The sequence below is a fragment of the Haemaphysalis longicornis genome, unplaced genomic scaffold (genome assembly GCF_048455015.1).
Source record: "Haemaphysalis longicornis isolate Haplotype H1 unplaced genomic scaffold, Haemaphysalis longicornis Haplotype H1 scaffold_3, whole genome shotgun sequence".
In the NCBI taxonomy this organism is placed as follows: Eukaryota; Metazoa; Arthropoda; class Arachnida; order Ixodida; family Ixodidae; genus Haemaphysalis; species Haemaphysalis longicornis.
The window spans coordinates 200,713,073-200,737,160 of record NW_027526335.1 but is presented as its reverse complement, the minus strand read 5'-3'; the positions used below and the strand labels follow the sequence as shown (position 1 = coordinate 200,737,160).

The 24,088-nt window shown below is 47.6% G+C and overlaps 2 protein-coding genes across 5 annotated transcripts in view; one reads left to right on the top strand and one right to left on the bottom strand.

Annotated features, from left to right (window-relative positions):
- Positions 1–24,088, top strand: part of LOC144175930 (flavin-containing monooxygenase 5-like) — a 126,398-nt gene that overhangs the window by 94,185 nt on the left and 8,125 nt on the right. For all 4 annotated transcript variants that reach the window (XM_077705002.1, XM_077705001.1, XM_077705000.1 and 1 more), the window contains one exon: positions 1,553–1,924. In XM_077705002.1, coding sequence (XP_077561128.1) covers positions 1,553–1,924 — 372 coding nt within the window. The remainder of the gene's footprint in view (positions 1–1,552; positions 1,925–24,088) is intronic.
- Positions 8,075–23,366, bottom strand: LOC144173763 (uncharacterized). The gene is made up of 4 exons (XM_077702039.1): positions 23,352–23,366; positions 16,011–16,398; positions 15,179–15,366; positions 8,075–13,796 (listed from the first exon to the last, which is right to left on the bottom strand). Exons 1-4 carry the CDS (start codon positions 23,364–23,366, stop codon positions 13,647–13,649), a joined length of 741 nt encoding a protein of 246 aa, XP_077558165.1. The 3' UTR covers positions 8,075–13,646.

Genomic DNA, 24,088 nt, shown 5'->3' with positions numbered 1-24,088 from the left:
ATTCTGTTTGCGGAACTTGATGTGAAAGTCTTCTTGTGCTTGTTTTTCCTGGTACCATTGTTTACGGAGAACTTGGTATTCCTGCCTATTTAGTTGCTTGTTGTGTAATTAGAAATTTTCGGCTTCTTGTGCAAGTATGTGACCGTTGCCAAACTCGGGGGCAAGGACCTTTGTCAAGCTGCTGCATTGCAGTTTTTTCTTCTCGCCCAGGCATTCGTGTTGTTCTTTAAAGAATGCTGAAATAAAAATGGAAATGAAATGGAAATGTCGGGCAAACGGGGCCGCAGATACGCCTACTAGCTATACAGGTAACATCTTCTCCTCCCAAGTAAGTTCGTGAATAGCGCGACACATCTTGTTAGCCCCTAGTGCCCTTTTGAAAAAGTCACACAATGCCAACAAAGCTATGTCGTGCTGCTAGACCCCTGAGTCCAGAAAAACAAGCAAGGGCGTACGTTCCGCGGTGTGGTCGTGACACCTTATGATGTTGCTTCCCAGCAACTCGAACTCAAATTTCATTGTTTCAAAATGTTTCGTTTCGTGACTTGCTCATTGGTATGTCTGAACAAACAGGATGCAACCTGTAGTCAAGAGTAATTTTTCTTGCCTACCTGTAGTGGAGTTATCTTGAAGCGGCTCATTCGACAGTTAAGCCTAGATATAACGAAGTTGAAAAACATTTCCAATTTTTCGTTTCATGCAAGTTTCGAGTTAAGGCTCGCAGGAATGAAGCAAAAACGAAGCGAAATTGCTAGATACAAGTGACGGTGAACTCAACCTTCAGGAATTTATTCTACAGTGAAGAAGTGGTGACTTCTGTCTGCTGCTTTTCCACCAGCTTAGTCACTACACGGCACTTCAAAGACGCAAGGTCACGTACCCCTGTATTCACAAACGTTACCTAAGTATCACGTTTGCTTTTTACACTGCCTTAACGCGTTTCAAGGACAAAGCTTATGCTGAAACGAGGAAATGACACCTTTTCGCGCACGTGATGCTCTTTTCGGCACTTAAGATTGGTGACAGGGTGTTAGCTGGGATACTGTAGCGGGCGGCGACGCTCTTCTTTCCCGCTGGGTGAGGCGGCATTTAACAATGCGAGCTTTTCTGGAAAAGGCAAAATTTCTCGTTTTCTGGCAGCAGAACTCACCACCGACGAACCGACTCCACTGATAGCAGTGGAGACATGCGACTACACGCCGACAGACAGGCCTAGCACCTAACCGACAGCGCACTCCCACATGGAAACGCACAACAGTTTGCGGTGCGGGCGAAGTTCGCTAGATTAGTGCATCTCTGCAGTCGATTTTTTAGAAAAAGTGCAAAAAACAATGGCTCATCAGCGTAGCGAATTCGCTACATCCTGTTTGACCGTCGCAACGTCTTCGTTACATAGAGGTCTCAAAAACGTAGGTTTTAATGAGGATGGTGATGCCGAATTAAAAAAACTTTGTTAGATCAAGGGATTCGTTACATACAGGTTCGTTACATCAGGTTTAACTGTACAAGTGACTTGTGGGTATCAAATGCCATCATTACCGCAAAAACGCAGGTGTACCTGAGCACGCGCAGAGGCTGCTGGGTGATCCGCCGCGTGGGCTTCTGGGGCGTGCCGGCCGACTCGTTCCTGAACCGGCGCACGGTGAACCTGTTCAACAAGTACGCGCCCGAGTGGCTGGTGAACTTCGTGTACGAGACGTACTCGAACGAGGCCTTCAGCCACAAGCTGTACCGGCTCAAGCCCAAGCACCGCTGGCGCAACCAGCACCCGACCATCAACGACGCGCTGCCCAACGGCATCCTCAGCGGCCGCATCGTCGTCAAGGGCGACGTCGACGAGTTCACCGAGACGGGCGTCATCTTCAAGGACGAGGAGGGCTACGAGCAGAAGCTCGACGTCGTCATCCTGGCCACGGGATACCTGGTGAGGGGGCAAACTGCCGTGCCAACGGCAAGGAGAATCGATTACGGCATGTGTACTGGCCTGTCCTGTTGACTAAACGATGAGCTTTAGGGTAACTTACGCGAGGTGTATAGGTCTTCACTAAGGTAGTTGCGATAGAGTTCCTAGAAGGAAACGATGCACGCCAGTCCCGCGTGCACGTACGCACGACCTCCAAACACGTTTCTATATTTGTCGGTCACAAGACTAGCAGCTCCCTTGAAGCATCGAGGCTAAGTTGGATAAACATTCCTCTTCAAAGACTCCAAGGGAACAAGCGGTACTGGCTCCGAAAATTAAAAACAAAAACTGTTCTGTTAGCAGTGGCAGTAAAGCAAGCGTAGAGGTATGAACCCTGAAACAGCGCGGCCTGGCTTCTCTTCCATTTCACGCATAATGACGCGTTGAGAGTGTGGTCGCTATGCCATTTCCCACTAAAATGGAACATCGTAGCGGTCATTGCAGCGTACAGGGAAGGGGGTCGTGTAATTTTTAAGTGTTTGAAAGTGCGCATAGGTGCCGGTTTCAGACTTTTGCCAGAATCTTGTCAGAACAGCTGCATAACACTGAGGTGTACATCTGAATAAACAACATCGAAACGCGGACGAAAAATGTAATGCATGTGTTGGCCAATAGCGTCTAGGGACTATCCCCGTAGTGGCAGTAACTTTAGTATATGTTACGTGAACCTTACATTATTTTGTTTTACATGCGAAGCAACAAGACTAGAAATCTACCCCAGCTAGTTGCACATGTGTTCAAATTCTCTTTCAACCGCGCTCCTACGCTTTTTGCACACGTGTAGTTTATGACATCAGCCCTATCCCGATTTTCAACAATCTGCCTTTTTCTTCAATAGTGATGCCCTTGACTACTTATAGAGGCTTTCACGAAAACAAAAATAGAGATGACATATTGTGAAGACTACTTTTCTCCACATCCCGCCCCTCCCATTGAAACATTGGCCATAATGCTGAAGTCATCAACATCATTCAAATCCCTGTTCGTTTCCTCGTCAACCTTTCTTAACCTAAACAGTTAAAAATAGCAGCGTTGTTGCAAAGCAGTCACATCATCACAATGCAATACGCGCTGGGAGTCCGTCCGATGCTCAGCAATGTATATATCAATATTCAACTAACCTGTGCAACTAAATAACATTCACCCGAAGCGCTAGTCTTGATGGAGAGTTATTAAAACTTATAAAACTGGAAAGTTTTTTTTTTAACTTGGTACCACTGCTGACATCCTTTTTTACGTGGTTGTTTCTACTTGCACTGTGATGGCATTTGGTCGCAATTCTATCATGATACCCTCATTCACAATATATTCTCATGCCATTTGCTCTACTTCTACTTTTAATTTTCTCTACCACTCCTGATATCAAAGTATCGATACTAAAGTATTCCAATAAATATACGATCCTCCTTTTTTTATTTGAAAGAGGCCCTCAAAGGCGCTTTGAGCACACTAATTAACTAGCGCAATCGTTAGGTGGGCTGGTGAAGGTCATCTGTGCCAAGTATAACATTTTTACGGGCAGCGGAAAGCTCACACTTTCGTTGTTAAGTTTGTTGCCGTGTTCCCACCCTTACCTGCGTGTTTTTGGGCTCCGCCATCTTCCCGCCATCGATTCTCCCATGTGCTTCACGAAGCAGAAATCTTGCAACTGGACGGCTTTTTTCGCACTTCAGGCGAGAGAGAGAGAGAGAGAGAGAGAGAGAGGGAGGGAGAGAGAGGGGGAGAGAATAAACCTTAATTAATCCAGAAAGTGCTTGAGAGAGGCGTCCTCATTCCAGGATGCCTTGAGGTCGCCGGGCCGCGTCGACAGCCCTTTCGATCAGGCGCAGCTGATCTCTTCGCACTTCAGGCGATTCGTTTGCGCAGCGTCGACGGGTCGCGGCGGCGCCTCTGGTTAATTAGCGCTTCCTGCAGCACGCTTAACGCTATCGCGTCTGTCCGTATTTGTCTTTTTTACTCTATTACCACGCTTCTCGTTAAGGCGCGTTGATTCGGCCGACACGACGATGACACGGCGGCGGCGCCGACTTGAGAGTTGGCAGACCTTCTTGTCACGCGATGCCAACGGGGACACGAGCACGTCGGCCGATCCAAAGTCCGCATGGGGCGACTGGCTCGCTGACCAAAGACGCCGACAATGCCAGTAGGCCGAACGGTTGCCGGTGCTCGATCGAGAAGCGAAAACAGCTGAGAACCGACAATATTCGCGCCGTAATCAATGCGGCTTGTTCCGTTAGTGCCTAAAGAAGACACCGGGTAGCGTGAAATAAATTACCCGGACGCTCAGACGCGAAAGGGAGAAACGGAGGAGTGCGAGTGGCAAAGGCGAAGGGCGCTTGGCTTTTCCGCCGTTGTGCACACTCCCTGCGCTCTGGGACCTGCCGGAGCCGCCGGAGCTGTGCCCTCTGCGCTAGCCTGTGCTCATGTTACGTGAAGTGTTTCAATCGGCATGTTGTATTTCGCTTTCTGCGACGGCCGTGCTGTGGATTGAACGCCTAATCTCATATTCTAACGAAGTTACGAGTGCTTCAACCGTGCCTGTGTTGGATTTCGCGTTCTCAACAGGTGTTTCCCGCCGCTTATGCACTTACGTGAAGCGGCAAGTGTTTGGATCAAGCCGGTCGTGGTTTGGGTCACGACAGCCGGTCGTGGTTTGGATACACAGTGTGCGCTACCGCATCCGCTCCTCATCCTCTTACGTGAAGTGCTTCAACCGTGCCTCTGTGCGTGATTACGCGTTCTCAGGCGTTGCCCGCTGCTGTAGATTTCGAAGTGCCTCAACCGTTCGCCAATCGCCGTGTATATGAACCGGTTGTTTCTCGAGCGTGTATCTAGATCTACACCATTCACCCTGTGGTGATCGACCGCCGCTGTAAAAGTTGTAAAGTCAACCTTTAATTGTCATGTGTTGCCCGCCGCTGTGGATTTCGAAGTGCCTCCTCAGCCGTTCGCAAATCGCCGCGTGGTTGGAACGGCTGTTTGTCAAACGTGGATCTGCACTGTTTACCCTACATGGAATCAGCTTAACCTTTGGGCCGAAAATTGCATTTTGTGCCCTGATTGTTTCTCCGATAGTGCAGACCACGGGTGCAGACAACCGTGTTGCTTCAGGTATATTTTTTTTCTAGCGTTCCGTGCTGACGAGACGGCAATTGGAACTCCCTAAAGTTTCGTCAGGCGGAATGATAACTGGCCAGAGTCCTTCAGTGATTTACTATTGCTCTATTTCACGCCCTCGGCCGTTCGCAAATCGCCGCGTGGTTGGAACGGCTGTTTGTCAAACGTGGATCTGCACCGTTTACCCTACATCCCTACATGGAATCAGCTTAACCTTTGGCCCGAAAATTGCCCTGATTGTTTCTGCGATAGTGCAGACAACCGTGTTGCTTCAGATATATTTTTTTTCTAGCGTTCCGTGCTGACGAGACGGCAATTGGAACTCCCTAAAGTTTCGTCAGGCGGAATGATAACTGGCCAGAGTCCTTCAGTGATTTACTATTGCTCACATGCGTTGCCTCCATCAGGCAGGATGACCTTTAATTGTGTTATTCAGTAAAGCTTGGGTGTTGGGCTAGTTGGTATGAAGACATGAGGAAAAGCAGAGCGCTGAAGTTTAAAAGACGACCACAGAATAAAGGAGCAAACGAATCACACCAACCGTTTCGTTTGTCCCTTCATTCTGTGGTCGTCTTGTAAACTTCAGCGCTCTACGTTTCCTCATGTCTTCATTGTGGCCTTTGGTGTGTGCTTCCGTTGCTAAATGTGTTGTCCGGTGCTTAATCAAATTTCGCCCCCCGTTGTCTTTGGCTACAGCCACGGTAGCCATTGTTTTCACCTGTCGTGCAGTTCACATGGTGAGAGCAGAATTGCTTAAAAATGCTCACTTCTGGAAGCATATTTGGGAAACTGGTCATTATAATCCAATAGTCATCACATCAAAGGCTATGTGACAAACTTGCTAACACCCACACTTTGCAATTGGTCTGCTGTACGCTGAATTTGCGCACGAGACACTCTTTCAAGAGTGAAGTGTACATGCATGTGTTGCTGCAGGCCAGCTAACAGTGCTGAACTGGCTGTAAAAGTTGGTCTGCCAGAAAAACCACAATTTTTCAAAGCCTTTTCTTTTATTCATCGAACTGGCTTTTTCTCTTTCGCTTTTTGGAAACATATCAGGGCACGTCACAAAGCGCCCAGAGCAAGCCAAGCCCGACTATTCAGTTGTTACCGCCTTCTTAAAAACTTTTCTGATTGCCCTTCACTTTTCAAAGTTACGTTCTGTCATTCTGTTATATTCTACCTAATGCTACCTTGGTGTGGCAGCGTACAGCAAAATAGGCCACCCAGCCCCATCTCTTTGCTGGCAGGGCATTATGACATCGGCAAAGCTTCCCTAGGAACGCCCGCAGTGGCACCACCTCGGAAAAGCTGCTACGCGAACATGCCTGCGCCATTGATCAAAGCATTTCACAGCCGTCTTGTTTCCTGCTGATTGTGCTCATAATCCCCTGCTGTCACTAGCTGCTTTATCTGTATGCGCTAAGTCACTAGCTAGGTACAGTACTAGTCTCTAGTGCACCCACATGCATGCATTTTTGTGGCTGTGCTTGTAGGCAAGGCAAAACATTCTGATGAAATCGACACTGCAACAAAGCGTGGGATGAGCATCATATTTTATGTTTGCTAGATGAGGTTTTTGTCTTTTAAGAAGCACAAGACCAGGAAAAGTTCTTGCACACATTCATATCTCTGCATCAGTGTTTGCTTCAGAAGAACGCTTCGACTAGTTCCACCAGTCTTGTCTTGACATCCGCAATTAGTAATGTCACAAGTTGTCGTGCAGAACAATATATGGGGCAGCCGTGTCTGTTTTCACGCCACTTTGGGAATTTTCATGCACTAATAAAGTACTGCTGCTGCAAGTGGCATATTATTTGTATTCACAACACTGTAATTACTGATGCTGGCCAACTTGCTTTTGCACTTTAGTGTCTCTTAGGCGTCTGTATTGTACCGTAAATCCATTAGGTCCCTCCTGGGCAGATGTGCTGAACTATGCTCCTGTGCTATGTCGCTTTTGCATCCCAATATATTTACTTCCTCTTTCTCTCTTTTTAAGCATAGCAGCAACCTTTGAGGTGCAAAAAGTGTCGAAACATGAGAAAGTTCAGTGTAGTTCTTCGTGCTTGAAATGAGTGAGCTACATTCTGCGCATATTACACCTTGTGGCATTTCTGCTGCCCACAGGCCTGAAAGAAGGACACGACAAGTGCTTGACTTGCAACAAAGTTTATTTGTTTGCACCACAAAGATATGCAAGTACAAAACATCAAAAGCAAGAATCACAAGCAGGAGCCTGCATCCTAGCCTTAAAAAGGTGGCATTATGCGAACCATAAAAACACAACTTCAGTCATATGCATACTCCTATCACTCAGTACATTCACATTAACAACTTCAGCAATTGTAGCAGCACCCACACAAACAAAGCACAGCAACATCTCTCACTAAGTGCATTGGCAAAAAAATTCACCTACACAGTCTGTACAGATGATTAACAAGCAAAGCTGTGACATACAGTTGCTGTTTTATGTGTGATGCGTGGCCTACCCATTGAGCTGTGCTTCACAGAGTAGCTTGCTGCATGTGCGCTCTGCTGCGAGAGACGCCTTAATGTTCCCTTTGATGTGGCATTCCCAAGTAGCACTGTCGGTAGGTGTGAGAGTGTAGCTGCGTCATCTATAAACCTATAAGCCAATCTCTGTCTTTGTCGAGAGTTCGACGGAATGCCATCTGGTCAGGTAAAGGCATTTGTATAAATGTTGCAACAAAATTGACGTTTCGGGATCCGTATGGATCCCTTGTTCATAATGGATTGATGGCTTAGCAGCAGGCTCCTAAGTAGCGTTGAGCGCATGACGTAATGTACGGGAGTACACATGGTTTAGAGTGCCAGATGATCTGTTGATTGTGTTGCTTGTTGTCTGAATTATTAGCGATTCAAGATTGAGCCTCGTTGCGAAATTCTTTCCCGGCAACCACTACATAATTCAGTCACAAATCTCCCATCAAAGAGCGAGCAGCCAAAAAATTGGCACTGCGTGCATAACAAATTGGAAGAACTTCCGAGAAACCACCCCCGCTGATCGGATAACAGTCTCGAGGAATGGACTACCAAGCTCATTCAAGAGGCAAGAAAACACGCCAAGGAACTTTCCCTTACGCAGGATAACCCAGCCATCGATGCCCATCTCCTCCACCTCTGGGACGCCCGTAGAGGGCTAATCAGGCCGTGGAAAAAGAACAAGATGAACCGCAAGCTGAAGATCCGCATTGCGGAAATTACGGCAGAAGCTGAAGTGTACGCCTGTGAGCTGAGCCAGCACAACTGGAAGCAATTCTGCAACAAGCTGCAAGGAACGCTGGGAACCCGCCGCACATGGTACCTGCTCCGTTCCCTTATGGGCCCCGGTGAATATAAGGCGGTCGCAGCAGACCAGCTTCGCCGATTAATCCACAATTACCCGGGCACAGAAGAAGACTTGTTGGACGAACTTATTAAGCAAGCCTTGGCGCCCCCACCTCACGTCCAACCCACCCAGGCACCTGACTACACAGGCGATCCGAATCCCAAAATGGACGAGCCGTTCTCCATTGCTGAAATCGAGGCGGCAGCGTACAACCTCACCCGAAACACCACTCCGGGTCGAGACAAAATCCCTAACAAATTATTGCGAAACCTCGACCATGCCGTCCTAGAAAATCTTCTAGTCTACATCAATGAGTGCTGGCTAGCGGGTTCCTTGCCCCTACAGTGGAAACACGCAGACGTCACTTTCATCCCCAAGCCCGGCAAACCCTTGAACTCCAAGAATCTGAGGCCTATTTCTCTGACCTCATGTGTCGGCAAATTGTTTGAACACCTGGTTTACAACCGGCTCTCGCCCCACGTTGAAGACAACGGCTACTTCCCTGACACGATGTATGGCTTCCGTCCACATCTGTCAACCCAAGACATACTACTTCAGCTTAAGGAGGAAGTGCTGGACGACTTTAATAGCCACAGCAAGCGGTCCATCTTGGCCCTTGACATTAAGGGGGCATTCGACAACGTTTCTCGCCAAGCCATCCTTCAAGGCCTCGCATCTACAAACTGTGGCGAGCGCACATTCCAATACTTTGTCTCCTTTCTAACCCAGCACACAGCAACAGTGGGCGTCGGGCACCGTCGATCCGACGCATTTAAAACCCTGCCAAAGGGCACTCCGCAGGGGTTGGTAGTATCCCAAATACTATTCAACCTCATAATGAAAGACTTGCCACCCCTACTAAAAGCCATCCCGAATCTTCGCCACGCAATATACGCGGACGACCTAACGCTCTGGGTCCCCACTGGATCTCCGGGCGACCAGCAAGATGCACTTCAAGCAGCCATTCAGGTCACCCAACAATACCTGAAAGCCCGAGGACTCGATTGTGCCCCTGAAAAATCTGCCCTTCTAACCCTGTGCAAAAGGACATATAAGAAGCGTCCAGATCTCATACCAGATCCAGAACTTACCATTAATGAGCAACGTGTCCCCAATGTCCCACTCCTATGCATATTAGGCCTCACCATACCAAAAGATGGCTCAGGCGCTCAGACTATCCTTCCCTTGCAACGGACTCTTGACCAGCTCATTCACCTCATCCGCAGGATCTCCCATCAGCGACTTGGGCTACAAGAAGCTGACACCCTGCCCATCCTTCACGCCCTCCTTATTAGCCAGGTTACGCCACCGTATTTGGCCCTGAAACCCGCAGAGAAAGAAAAGCTAAACATCGCCATACGCCAGGCCTACGAGGCCGCCCTTGGACTGCCTCCAAAAATAGCAACAAGAAAACTTCTACAGCTCGGCGTCCATAATACATGGGAGGAACTGGAAGAAGCTCATCGCATCTCCCAATTCACGCGACTTAAGCTCACGCCAACCGGCAGGGCTACACTTACCCGGCTCGGCTACAGGCCTCCCCCAAAATGCGAACAGAGGCAACGCATCCCTCTAACCATCCGACAGTACATCACAATCGCACCCATTCCCAGAAATATGCACCCCATCTATAACAAGACACGCCGAGAAGCCCGGATACGATCCCTTAGAAAACGCTTCCCCAACTCTCCCTGTACTCGTTACACGGATGCCTCTCCATACCAGCAACAACCGGAACATGCCGTGAGTGTCACCGGAGCCAACAGTGCACAACTGACGGCCGCTACAGTACACACGACATCTATTGAGGCAGCAGAATGACTTGCCATCGCTCTAGCCACCACCACTGGAAACGACTACTTCACTATAATCCGCCTGCCGCAACTTCCTGCTAGGTCGAATAACACCCACAGCCTTAAAAATTCTGCAAAGTGTGCACCAGCTCCCGGAAATGCACATCATCTGGACCCCCGGACATGAGTCCTTCGAGGGGAACGAGGCGGCACACGCCGCTGCCCGCGTTCATACACACCGGGTCGTTTCTCAAGAAGGCGAAGTCACGCAGCCCCTTCGCTCTCCCAAGCCCGCTACTCTGAATTCATACGCAGACATCCTCGCCCATTACCGCCACGAACGACGACGCTTCCCGCCACCACATCCCCATTTATCTAGAGCACAGGCGACTGCCTTTCCTCCATGCCATGTACCCCACCCTCTACTACTCAACGTGTAATTTCTGTCCCCAACCAGGCACCCTGTACCACATGGTATGGGAGTGTCAGAAAACCCTATCTCTTACCCCAAATCCTCACCCAACGTACGAGCAGTGGGCGGACCAGCTGGCCAGCTCCGACCTCTCAGTCCAGCGTATCCTGGTGGAGAGGGCTAGGGCAGCCAGCGCAGACCAGGCCTTCCCGGACTACAGGAGGCCCCCCACCTGGCGGGCACCTGAAGCTCGTCTTAATAAAGTTTATCCACTCCACTCCGTGGCTATGATGCGCGCGTGGTCCCACTCTATCTTGTGGCCCATCTTCTCGGCATGCTCTGCAAGTGCATTCGTCACGGTGTGGCCCTTGGTGACGTCATTTTTGTGCTGTTTAAGACGCCGGCAGAAATTTCCGCTTTCACCAATGTATACCGATTCGCAGTCGGCGCATGGGATTTTGTAGACCACACCAGGGAAACGTTGTCGAGGGAGGATCCTTTATGTTAAGCAAGTCACCATTGAGCTTGCTTGCTTGCACATGCGCGATCTGCACACCACGTTTTCTGGAGACACGAGCAAGGGCTCCACTTCCAGGCAGTTCCTCCACAAGGACATGACATTAGTGTATCGCACGCCGTTCGATGTCACTGAGCTCTGCACTTTGCTACGGTTTTGCCTGTCTAACACTTGCTTCTCACACAAAAGCGAATTCTACAGGCAAGTTTTCGGTACTGCTATGGGAGCATCTATTTCAGTCACGACTGCAAATATTACAATGGAAGCAATTTAAAACAAGCCATTGGAATTATTTTAGCCGATACCCAAGTTGTTCCTGAGATACTTCGATGACTGCTTCTGCGGTAAGGTGTACATCAGACAAACCAGCCGATGCGTAAATGACCGCCTCAGGGAACATGATCTTTCCATGAAGAATGGCACCGGGTCGCATTTGCCTCATCACTGCCGCGAGTGTGGCAAAGGATGCCTTCCGAGACTGACAGAGACAATCATTATCGGAAAGAGTCGTGACACCGTGGCGCAAGAACTGCGCGAAGCGTATTTTATCCCAAAAAAAAAACAGCGCAAGCTGTATCAGTGAAGCATCGCTATCCCTGTTTTCGAAGGAGTACCGGATCCTAGACAACATGCGATAAAAAGGTGTGATTATTGTCTTCAGCTGTGGCTATTTTGTTTTTATAGTATCTTTTTCAGATCTATTATCCTTTGTGTATGTTTGTGCATTTGTAGACAAGCTACTTATATCGCTGTCTTTCCTTGGAATAAATCAGTTGTTAGTAGCGCATCTGTCTGGTCGTTCTTCGTTTTTTTCTGTCCTCGTTTGTAGCGCTCGATTTTCCTTAAGCAATGAACCAACTAGCCCAACAGCATATTTTACTAAAAAAGCGGACCCTGATTTACAACGCTACTTGCCCGTACGATTTCGAAAAGGAGCTTTTGTTATAGCCGACGCTTCAGCTATCACGTCTCTCTCTTTGAAGGGAACAAACCGCACGCGGGCTGCGATCGATCACTATTTTTACCATACATCATGTGCAAACAGCTTCGTGAATATCAACCCAGTATTTTTTGCCTTGCTGCCCATCGGGAAACGAATTATAAAACGGATCTAAAACGATAAGCCAGCTTCCACAGCTAAATGATGCACTAAAGCACGAAACATTTCCTATCTGCCACTGTTTTCTACTTTAACCAGAGACAGGTGCTGCTGAAAACATTTTACTTTCAAATAAACTAAATCTAACGCTCAAAGTAAATACTTCACTTGGGAATTGAACTTTTAAAAATCTAGTCTATTATTTAGGAGAGGAGAACTTTCGTTAGTTTTCGCACTTGACGAAGACGACGGCCGATATTTGTGCTGATGTATTTGTTACTTAGAGAAAGGCTGATTTTGGCTCACTTAGCGAGTGAGGCAAAAGTCACACAAGCCTTTATAGCCGCGTGTACAACAACTCTATTTAGGTCGTCAAACTTTTGAAAAGGTCTAAAGGATGGAGGTGGCGTTGGGCCAGCCCAAATATGGCCCATATTGGACGCGGGATGCAAGCGGCCAAAAAGTTATAAATATATTTTTTTTTTCTGTGGTAAATGCGATAGGAATGACAAATGTAAGGCATGTGCTCATTTCGCGCTATTTTTATCTTTGAGTAAAAATTTTATTTTTAAGTAAAAAGAGGTTTGCTAACACCAAGACATTCGCAAGCGCGTGAATAGTTTGTAGGCTTCTCATCGTTCTTTTTTTTTTTACATTGAAAAAAAAAATGGCAGATACGCCTGCCTATGCGGTTAGTTTAAACATGTGATGGCGACGGCGGTACAGCGCGCTGGTGTAGCAGAGAAACCCCGGGCGAGCACATCCCTGCACCTGGCGGAGCGCCCTGCAAGTCGCCGGAGAAATGCGAGCTTCACGGGACAGGTTCCCCAACCTCCATCACAGGCTGCTCGGAACTTGTTTCGGCAACTCTCCGCCAGGTGCCAACGTCGTTTGCATGGAGCTACTTTGAACGATGGTACCTAGTGTGCAGTGTGCTTGCGAAGCTCAGGATTTCGCCAAGGTGATTTTAAGAGCTTAGACTGCTTATTTGGACAAAGAAAAATTTGAGTGCAGTTGGCCTTTGATGCCGAGACATGTGCATTTAAAAATATTGGATTTGATTTCCCGTGAGTTTTCACTATTCATTTACGACTTGTAGTGCCATTCACACACCTCCGCAGAAAACATAACCCTAAATGAAGAGGCCCACACAAGGGGCACCCTATTAGGTGCCTTCTGTCCCTTCTGTAGTCCGTGAGCTTTGGCGTGCGGCACCCCATCTCTGACGCTGAGGTTCAGGGCGTGAGGACCGCTTGACCTTCTTGCTAGCCGAGCTCTTGGCCAGCAGGCACTCTACCTGGTCCCCGGTTGACCCCAGGGCGACGCCTGGCAATGCTTGTGGGCTGGACCTTGACGGTACAGCCGCACCTCCGGGCGCTGGTGAAGCCTGCCTTCATGGGCAGGCTCCTTCCTGGGGCTCCTTTCTGATCTTGTGCATCTGCCGCAGCAGCTGCTGAAGGGCAGTGGCATAATATGGGTTGCCAGCAGCTAGGGAAGGCTGGCGCCACCACTCCTCGTAGATCTTCTGCAGCTCCGCAGTGTCCTACGAAAAATTTGTTCAGGATATACCACAGATTTACTCAAAATTTGTTGCATCTCCTATCTTTACTATTGTCTTCTTTGCACTGCTGAAGTAATAAGGGTGTTCCGTAGGTATTCAACTATGGGCCTACCGGGAAACCCATTAGGGCAGAAAAATGTTCACAGAACTCACCTTCCCCTGCCAAGCTTAGATAACCAGTTTGGACCAGAGAATACTACGCAGGTATTTACAGATTAGTTTCACAAACATTAATGCATTCATTGAACTAAAATAAAACACAAGAAAAAGCTTTGTTTAGTGCCATGTTCAGTTACATAATAATGACTGATTGATTAATTGACTGCGAGGTTTAAAGTACCGAAACTACACCTGGCTTATGAGGCGCGCTGTAGTGGAGACAGCTGTGGTTTAATTTTGGTCACCTAGGAACAGCTAGGAAGAGTTAACGTGCGCCGAAATCTCGACACACAGACGCTTTCGCTTTTCACTTCTATCAGGAAAATTGCTACCGCAGCCAGTATCGAACCCATGTCCTTGGGCTCAGCAGCACAACACCATAGCCACTTTAGTCTCACAGAACCCAAGCAACGCCTCTTCAAAATCCCAGGGCTCCTCAAAGCCTTACTTGAGAGCCCCTGACCTAGCGCTTTCGCAAGGCACCTTTTTATTCACAGGGCCTTAGTGGCATACAAGGACTATTCAGCGAAACACACGGAAAAAACATTAAGACCAGAATGTAAAATTTTACATCTCAAAAACTTGCACTGTGCAACTGACTATGTATCTAATGGTATGAGATTGGATCCTGGCAGAGTCTGTTTAACACTTCTTCTTTTAAGCTGGGCTGAAGACTGTCCCACCTGGTGGGGGCCCCTAACACCAGCACAGTGCTGTTTAATGAAAGTTTATTCCTCCTCCTCTGAGCACCCTCCCTATGTCAGAAAGGGCCTCGGAAGACATACGACAGCCAGCATACAAAATTTCACACTAGCTGTGACATATGAATACTACTTCATTCTTGCTCCCCTTTACATGCATTGGAAAAACTTGTTCGTCTTGCTTTTGCTATGATGCTACGCAGTCATGTTGGATTGCCTTAATTTTTGGAGTGTCTTTTTTGGCATCCTGTAGCCTTCTTCTACTTAGCTCCTGCAATTGTACCTTCGTAAAAATAAACTTTACTACAAGAGACCCCTGAAAAAATGCATGCACGTGGTTATAAAATAGGTAGCTCTTTCCAAAAGTGGAGTGTGTTGCTGAGAAACAGATCTTGTTCAGGTGTCTAGTTGCTACCTAGGTGTCCAGTAACTGGAGTAAGGGTCACAATTATTAGGCTTTGCTAAAATAAATGCACGAGCACAAGCCACACCTCAACACCTCACGTTGGTGACTGCTTCCAGTTGAGCCCTGGGCCTCCAGCTGTGGCTCGGTATCCATAGGCAGCTGCTGCTGTTCAGGCTCTGCTGCCACCGGTTGGCCTTGCCCTGTGGGTGTGCTGGTGCTGGCTTCTTGGTAGTTGTCCTGTGTTTGCTTTCCCAGTCAAGCTTCCTGAATGCCCCCTCCAGACATGCTGTGAACAGTTAGGAATAGTGAAAACTGACTGTGAATCAGATCGAATATTCTCAAATACGAATAGTAGAAACCAACCGCGAATTACATATATTCGAATGTAAATGGCAAAAGATTACTGCAAATGAATTATTTTCAAATGTGAATAGTGAAAATTCACTTCACATTGAATTTGATTCAAATTGCGCATTGCTCCCATGCCAGGCTGCTGTTAGCTGTGCCACGTATAAAGATGTATTATGAGCTGCACTGTTGTGACGAATACCACACGCCCATTTATTCCTTCTAAGTGGAACAAAAATAGTAGAGCGAAGGTATGTACTGAGACATATGAACGTCTGGGCCATAATTTAAAAGTAGTTTTACAAGCACAGGCTTTCACAGTCAGGCTGTGCCATCTTCATTAGGACAGGTGCATCAGACAAGTCTAGTTAAGTGCGCCGTGGCTGTGCATGTGCTCATCGCTGCCTTTCTCCCGAATTAGAGAATTCAACACTGCAGAACAGAGTTTCTGCGATACCTTTCCGTCTACACTGCATGATAGCTTGCTTGAAGCTGAATGAGATACCATGTTTGCATAAACGTTGGCACAGGTCACATAAAAGTAGCAATATATGGAGTGTGCTGGGGTACATAGCTACTTACAATGTTCAACGTGATTTGGTGCTCTTCTGTCCAGCTTAGTGAGGGGGCTCACTCCTTCGTCGCCATACTGCCCTCTCCGCCACCCGCAGAACCAGTGGTAGACGGTGCTGACTGGGGGATTTACAGCGCTGCTAGCGAGCAGGCCCTCACCGTCCTCCTGCCTTGCCAGCTTCGTTTTATGAGGAGCTAGTGCGGCTGCTGGGGTCGTATCATCTTGAAAGTAGCGGAAGAATGCGGTGCCACTTTTGTCCGATGTGGGTTTTAGAAGGCGAAGCCCATCGGCGCAGTCGAGCCCGTGGTTGAGCACCTCATGCAGCTTGATGACAGCAGTCGGCGAGACTGGCCAGTTGAGGAATGGGTCGTTCTGCTGAGTTGCTTTTGTAACTTCCTAGTTTTGACATCTACAAATGCTTAGCAGTAGTAGAATGCTTTTCGGCAGTTTCGTTCAAGCTTCTGTGCTGACACCTTCACTCCTTGTGGAACACAAACCTGTAAAAAGAGAATATCACAAATTATCTCAATTCTCAAAATATTATTTAAAGCTTGATATACAATGACTAACCTGCAATATATTTTTTTACTTAAATTACAATTTTATGAAACACAAACGTGTTAAACGGTAATATTATGAATTATTTTAGTTGTGAGAATGTTATTGAGAACCAGATATGCAATCTGTAACCTGCAAATGTTTTTTTTACTTCAATTACCCACTTCATCTGACAAGTTTCACAATCAGACAACTAAGAAATGCTGAAGTTCCAAGGTGATGCGCATACTGTATTAAAGATGTGCCTCCAAGTCATGTTCTGATCTACTTTGCGGAATAAGAAATTGTACAGGTTTAGCACTCGCCTTTCACTTAATTTTCCCATGTATGAAAAATGGCGTTTTAGGAAAATTTGTGTTGGTACCAAGCAAAAAAAAAAAAAAAAAACTTGCTCAATCGCTCACGAAATTGAAGCGGAACAGTTGCATGTTATGCTCTTGCATATAACACAATTCTCTCCAAAATAGGGCAGTTATATGCTTCCCACATTTCGGTTACGTTTAAATCTACTGAACACGTAATAACACGACACGTTTAAAGCCTCTTTTGAAGCATTTTCAGTTGGTCTTTTTTTCCTCCCCCGCAAGGGGTGCCCCTTTATAGACCGAAGGGGGCAGGAGATAATTGGCTAAAAATCATTCATCTGTGAAAATGTTAAAAGCATGACACACATGCTGGACTCTTTTTGCTCGGACCATACTATGAAGCGTTATTTGTTTGTGAATTAGAATTACATCACACATTATTCTGATATTGTTTAATCTTACGTAAGGAAAAATAAATTAATTTGAACATGAAGTGAAATGCGGATTGTTTTTGCACGGGTGCTTCAAATCATGGTCAAAAAATCCCAGCCCAACTCAATGTAATGTAATTTAAGCTATATGTTCTTTCACCTCGGCCAAGAGAACATACAACGACGAAGTTCAGCTGTTCTTCCCTTTGAAATTGAGCGTGAAAGACGGCGGCATCGATGATTGACCCGTGGCGTTGTTCAGCGTGACGGAAGCAAGTGTGATCAGTAGTAACCAGATTTTTAAGCCACCGCTACTGTAATAAATGCGTAGCAAAAAAAAAAAAAAAACTCGCTGGTGTAGCTTCGCAACTGCAACTGATCAGTCTGTCTTGATTTTACCAGGTCGGGTAGGGGGGTGATTTGGCAACGCCTCCGAGGACCTTGCCACAATAAATAAAGACACTGCCGAAGAGCATCTATGGTACCTCGTTGGGTTGGGGGCTCCCAGTCGACGATCCACGACGCACGGTTGCCTCGCCGTAGTAGTCAGCCATGCGTACGCATCCCCGCACGAAGCACGTCCACGTTATCGACGCTGGCTTTGCAGTCTAACTCGAAAGGTTGGTCGCGCCCGCGCATGTCACAACGGCTGAAGAAATTAACTGCTACTTCGTCGTCGAACTAGAAAAAAACCGTAAAATTGCAGCAAACTCTACGCCACTGATGCTGCTGGTGCCGTGTACGAGCCCGAGCCCTAAACAAGAGCAGAGGAGTGCGGAGTACGTTTACTGCTTTGTTCGCACGCCGGCAGAACCAGCCTAAACATCAAATAGCAGGGAAGGAGTGCGGAGTACGTTTGGTGCTTTGTTCGAACTTCGCACACCGCAACGTTTTTATGGCGCAAGGTTTGTTTTGCATTCAACAGGTGGCGCACCGCAAACGCGCAATTTTTAAATTGTAAGCCGTGGCATTCGCGCTCACGTCTCCGGCTACGGATGAGATTTCTTTTTCTTGGAATGCATTTTTAGCACTTCTGCGCGTACTGTAGCACGATATCACGTTACTGTGATCGCCTACAGCATCAGCAACCATGCTTAAAATAAGACATATTCCCGCTGCATTTTTTATTCAGTGACAAAAAAGTAAATTCTCAACAAGAAAAGTGGAGGGAGGGTTCATTATGAGAGTAAATACAGTAGCTCTCATTTTAAGCACAAAAAACTACACTGAACTTTTTCATGTTTCGACACTTTCTGCACCTCAAAAATTGCTGCTATGCTTAAAAAGAGAATGAGGAAGTAAATCTACTGGGATGCACAAGCGACATAGCAACAGGGGCATAGTTCAGTACATCTGCCCAGGAGGGACCTAATGGTTTTACGGTACACTATAGACGCCTAAAGAGACACTAAAGTGCAAAAGCAAGTTGGCCAGCATCGGTAATTGCAGTGTTGTGAATACAAATATGCGACTTGCAGCAGCAGTACTTTATTAGTGCATGAAAATTCGCAAAGCGTCGTGAAAACAGGCACGGCTGCCCTGTACATTGTTTTGCAGACAACTTGTGGCATCACTGATTGCGAATGGCAAGACAAGACTGGTGGAACTAGTCGAAGTGTTATTCTGAAGCAAACACTGATGCAGGGTTATGCAAGTTTAAAATGAGTGTGTGCAAGAACTTTTCCTGGTTATGAGCATTTCAAAAGACACAAACATCAGCCAGTAAACATAAAATATGATGCCTCATCCCAGGCTTTCTTGCAATGTCGATTTCGTGGGAATGTTTTGCCTCGCCTAGAAACACAGCCACAAAAATACATGCATGTGGGTGCACTAGAGACTGTAGTACTGTACCTAGCTAGTGACATACAGATAAAGCAGCCAGTGGAAACAGGAAAATTAGCACAATCAACACGAAGCAGGACGGCTTTCAAATGCTTTGATCAATGGCGCATGCATATTCAGCAGCTTTTCCTAGGTGAGTAGCGCCTGCAGGCGTTTCTGGGGAAACATGGTCAAGTAGCGCGGTAAAGACGGGACAAAAGTAGAGACCACACAGGACTAGCGCTAGACATCAACTGAAATTTTTACTACACACATCAAAAGATATACAGGAAGGGCGCATGCGTGAACATGCTCAAAGCACAAAGAAAAAAGACAAGGTCAAGTGGTGCATTTTGTTACGCACGTGGCAAGTTCGCATCCAGATAATCTATTTCTTTTTTTGATGAACTAATAGATGCCGTGCTTACACACCTTTCACCGGCTTTCATGATGCACCACGCTTCAAACAATTCACGGCTGGCTTGGTCCTTAAAACAGCACAATGTTACTGTCTTCTCGTAAATTGGAACACAGTGTGGAACGCACCGGCAGCGGCGGCAATGGTCAGCTAAATGGCCCCCCGCAGCGAGCGCTTGAACAGCTGTACGGTGCTCCCAGAGCCTGTCATTTATGCACCTACCAGTCTGCCCAATATAGCATTTTCCACCAGATAGAGGCACTTCGTATACAACACCTTGTTTGCAACCAACAAACAGCGTGGCATGCCTCTTCTTCGGTTACCCTTCTTCTCGCCATTCACAGCAGAGCACATTCGTGCTAGTTTTTCTGGGGTGGAGAACACAACGTCGGCACCACATTTCCCCGCCACCTTTTTAAGGCGGTTGGAGAAATTGTGCACGTAAGGGACGACCACAGGCCTCCTTTCTTTGCGAGGTTCATCTCGCCCTTGACGCCGTGCCCCTGACTTGACGTCACGCAATAGGCTTTGAACCACTGCTGCTATTACTTCCCGAGGGAAGCCGGCATCTTTCAAACGTGCAACTTGGTGCTGAACACTATCGGCAACTTGGTGCTGACAAGACTTCTCGAGGGCACCGCGAAGACAGCTAACGCCAATACCTCTTTTCACTATCTTCGAATGCGCTGAACGATAATCCAAAATTGCCTTTTTTGACCGTGGCTGATACGCTCAACACACGCGTTTTCCACAGAAATTAAAACACACATCGAGGAACTGCAAGGACCCATCATTTGGTAATTCATGAGTGAATTCCAAGCCGTCAGAGCACTCCAGAAATGTTTTCTTAACTGTCTTGACTAAAAGGTTTACTTCTTCTGGCTTCACCGACCTAGTAACAATCATGTAATCATCGACATATCTAAATATCTTTGCTGTCTTAGCCGTGTCAATATACGCCTCAATGCTGCAGCGCCAGACAAACGTCTTCAAATTTTCCTTCTTCCCACACCATATCCGACTGGAATAATCTGCCTGTATCTGTTGTCTGCAGCATTGATGGGATTGAACATATAGAAAATTGAGACAGTATGTTTTTACAAGTTACTGTATTTTACCCTGTGTTGTCGGTTTGTTTATATTTGAGTGATTCCTGCTTGGGTCCTGTGTGGGGCCTGCAGTATGTCATAAATAAATAAATAAATAAATAAATAAATAAATAAGCTGGTCCCCAGCAACACATGCAATGTACACTTAACTCTTAAGCCAAATACAGCCACCATAGCACATTGTTTTCACCTGTTTTGCAATTCACACAGTGGGAGCGGAACTGCTTAAATATGCTCCTTCTGGAAGCGTCTTTTGGGAAACGGAATGCAATAGTCATCACTTCAAAGGCTCTGTGACAAGCTTAATAACACGCACACTTTGCAATTGGTCAGCTGTACACTGAATTTGCACACCAGACACTTTCCTAAGCGGTCGCCAGCGACAAAGAAAAAGGGGGGTGGGGGGTCACAAGAGATTTGAACCCTGGAACAACACATTTAGCAACGGAAGCGCACACCAAAGGGTCATCCTGTCTGACTGAGGAAATCGTCCGAGCAGTAGTAAATCATTGAAGGACTCAGGCCAGTTATCATTGCGCCTGCCGAAACTTTAGCGAGTTACAACTGCCGTTTCGTCAGCACGGAACGCTAGTGAAGAAAAAAAAAGAACGAAAGCAACATGGTCGTTTGCGCTATCACAGAAAAACATCGGGGCACAAAATGCAATTTCCGGGCAAAAGGTTGAGCCGATCACATGTAGGGTGAACGGTAGATCTACGTTTGAGAAACAGCCGCTCCAACTACGCGGCGACTGGCGAACGGTTGAGGCACTTCGAAATCTACAGCGCCGGCCAACACCCGAGAACGCGAAATCACGCACAGAGGCACGGTTGAAGCACTTCACGTAAGAACATGAGGAGAGGATACAGTAGAGCGCACACTGCGTATCCAAACAGTTGCCGCTTCACGTAAGAGAACGTGAAATATCCAACACAGGCACGGTTGAAGCACTCGTAACTTCGCTAGAATACGAAGGATTAAGCGTTAAATCCAAAGCGCGGCCGTCGCAGAGAGCGAAATGAAACACGCCGATTGATACACTTGTCGCTTCACGAAAGTGCCCGAGCAGAGGCTAGCGCAGAGCGCACACTTCTCCGGCGATATTCAACGCCGGCAGGGCGGTCCCAGAGCGCGGGGAGTGTGCACAACGGCGGAAAAGCCAAGCGCCCTTCGCCTTTCCCACTCGCACTCCTCCTTTTCTCTCTTTCGCGTCTGAGCGTCCGGGCAATTTATTTCACGCCACCGGGTAGGCTTTAAGGGGGGCGGCGGATGCAGGGCCACGGCCGGCAACCAAACCCTCCACATATCGCAATTGGCGGAAAAAAGCACGTAAAAAATGAACAAACGACCTCTAAGAGAGAAAAGGGGCTGCAGGCCATCAGAGGAAACAGATGATTGTTTTGCGTAGACGATCATATGCGCAGACGAACAAAGAGGCAGGCGCGCAAGGCCCTTAAACTCACACTACTCTTCTGAGACCGCTCGTAATATGTGTTACGGTGCACTTGTCTAGTAGGTGATAGACGCATGCATGGTCGCGTAGAAGTTTCCCGGAAAGTGAGGGGTAGTAGGAGAAGGGAATGCACGATTCCCTTTAAAAAAAGTCTCTGTGACACACCGTGCAACCCTTCGGTTCCTTTTGTTACGGTGATAAATGTTTAGAACCGATCGGAATAACAGAATGGAATACTACAACTGCCTGTGCACGCGCGTGAATGGCGTTTCCACAACACGACCAAGCTCGGCATTGGCGCGAACGAGCGGCCAATTAAGCAATATACAAACCGACGTCGGTTCGGAATGCATGTACGTGCTCACGCTGACAAATTTTAAGGCAATTCTTTAGTCGTTCGCTCACATATATTAGACTCACATGTGTACCATATGTCGTCGAAGCGAACGCGCGGCGACAGGGTCGTTCCGTTTTCTTGTGGCGTCGTGTGGAAGCCTAAAAGCCCCTCCCCATTCCTTTCATCAGTCTTTCCAGTTGCGAGCATATTGCAGGACTCATAAGCAAAATGATAAAAGAAATGTTCCGAACGGAAGTAAAAACTCCCACCTCCCCTCGCGGGAACCCCTGTGTAGATGCGACGCATAGGCGGAGCGGCGAAGGGACCGCGTTTTATAGCGCGCATAACGTCGAGGGGACTGCGTAGGCCGGTCCCAGTCGATGACGACGTTGGTGTACTTGTAAAGCGGCGTGGACTCTAGGTGTTTGAGCCAAGCGTGGATGTTGCTTCGCCGGAGAACGGCACACCGATTATATGCGCAGCGCGCCCGAAGAGAGGAAGAGAGAGTACCGCACATGCGCCGGCCCCAGCGCGTCTGCCGCGGCTATGACGCCACACAATCCAACACAATCCACTTTAATCCAATTCAATCCAAATCCAATCCAATCCATGCCAAGCCAAGCCAAGCCAATTTAATCCAATCCAAGCCAATCCAATCCAATGCCCCTCGCGAGAGAGTGTTCGCTATCGGAGAGGAGAGGGGGTGAGCGGCGGAGAGCGCAGCTGGCGCGGCGAGCAGAATGGGGGAGAGGCGGACAACGCCGACGACGACGACGCCGGAGGGACAAGGCGAGTGAATCCGATGCTCTGCATCTAAAAAAAAAATCCGACGGCCCCGTCTCAAAGCGATGCTGCGGCGGGGAATATCGCAATAGCACACGACGCGCGCCACCAAAGGTTCTTGCAGGCGTCACCGAGAAGCGAGGCATCGTGGGTAGTAGCGCTTTCCCGGTGCGAGGAGGTGGACGAAACGAGGTAGGATCGCGGCGCGGGCGAAAATGCGATGTTTTGATTTGCAATAACTCCATTAATACTCGTCGCTTTAACAAAATTCTTGGAGGAAGTGATTACTCGGACGTTGATCTACCTAAAGATGTGAACGCCCATGTATCGGTAAAAGCCCTTTCAGGGCCCCTTGAACACCAACTGGAGATATTTGTCACAACGGTATTTTATTTTCGCTCGGGGCTGTGTATTTTTTGGCTTTAATTTGTTCCGCGCCCTCCTCATGCAATGCTCTTCGACTCCTGTGCGGTGTTGTGAATAAACAAAAAAGTAATAATTACAAAGACGCTTGAAAGTTGAAAACATTTTTTGAACTTTTTTAGAAATCTTAAATGCTGGCAGAAAGTAGTCAACAAACACACTGAGTAATTAGAATAAGGGGTCGTAAATTACCTCAACCAAAAATTACTGCTCTGTGTACGCCAGATGACTTAGAAACTGCTCAAACGATTTTCCCTCTTTCCCGGTGTTGGCTTTGTTCGAGCGCTCGAATTACGCCATTGCAGTGGGGTAGCGGCTATCGACCGGCCTTCCTTCAGTTGCAGTAATGTACGCATTCGATAGCCACTTTAAAAAGAAAGCCACAAAAGCAACGCAGAAACAGAAGACGTATCTGCTTCGAGGAGCAAAGTGCACGCAGTGCTGC

Coding starts and splice junctions, on each gene's coding strand:
- LOC144173763 (XM_077702039.1), bottom strand. Junction 15,367..16,010: donor ACCAAATCACGTTGAACATT/GTAAGTAGCTAT, acceptor AACTGTTCACAG/CATGTCTGGAGGGGGCATTC. Junction 13,797..15,178: donor AACTGGAAGCAGTCACCAAC/GTGAGGTGTTGA, acceptor AATTTTTCGTAG/GACACTGCGGAGCTGCAGAA.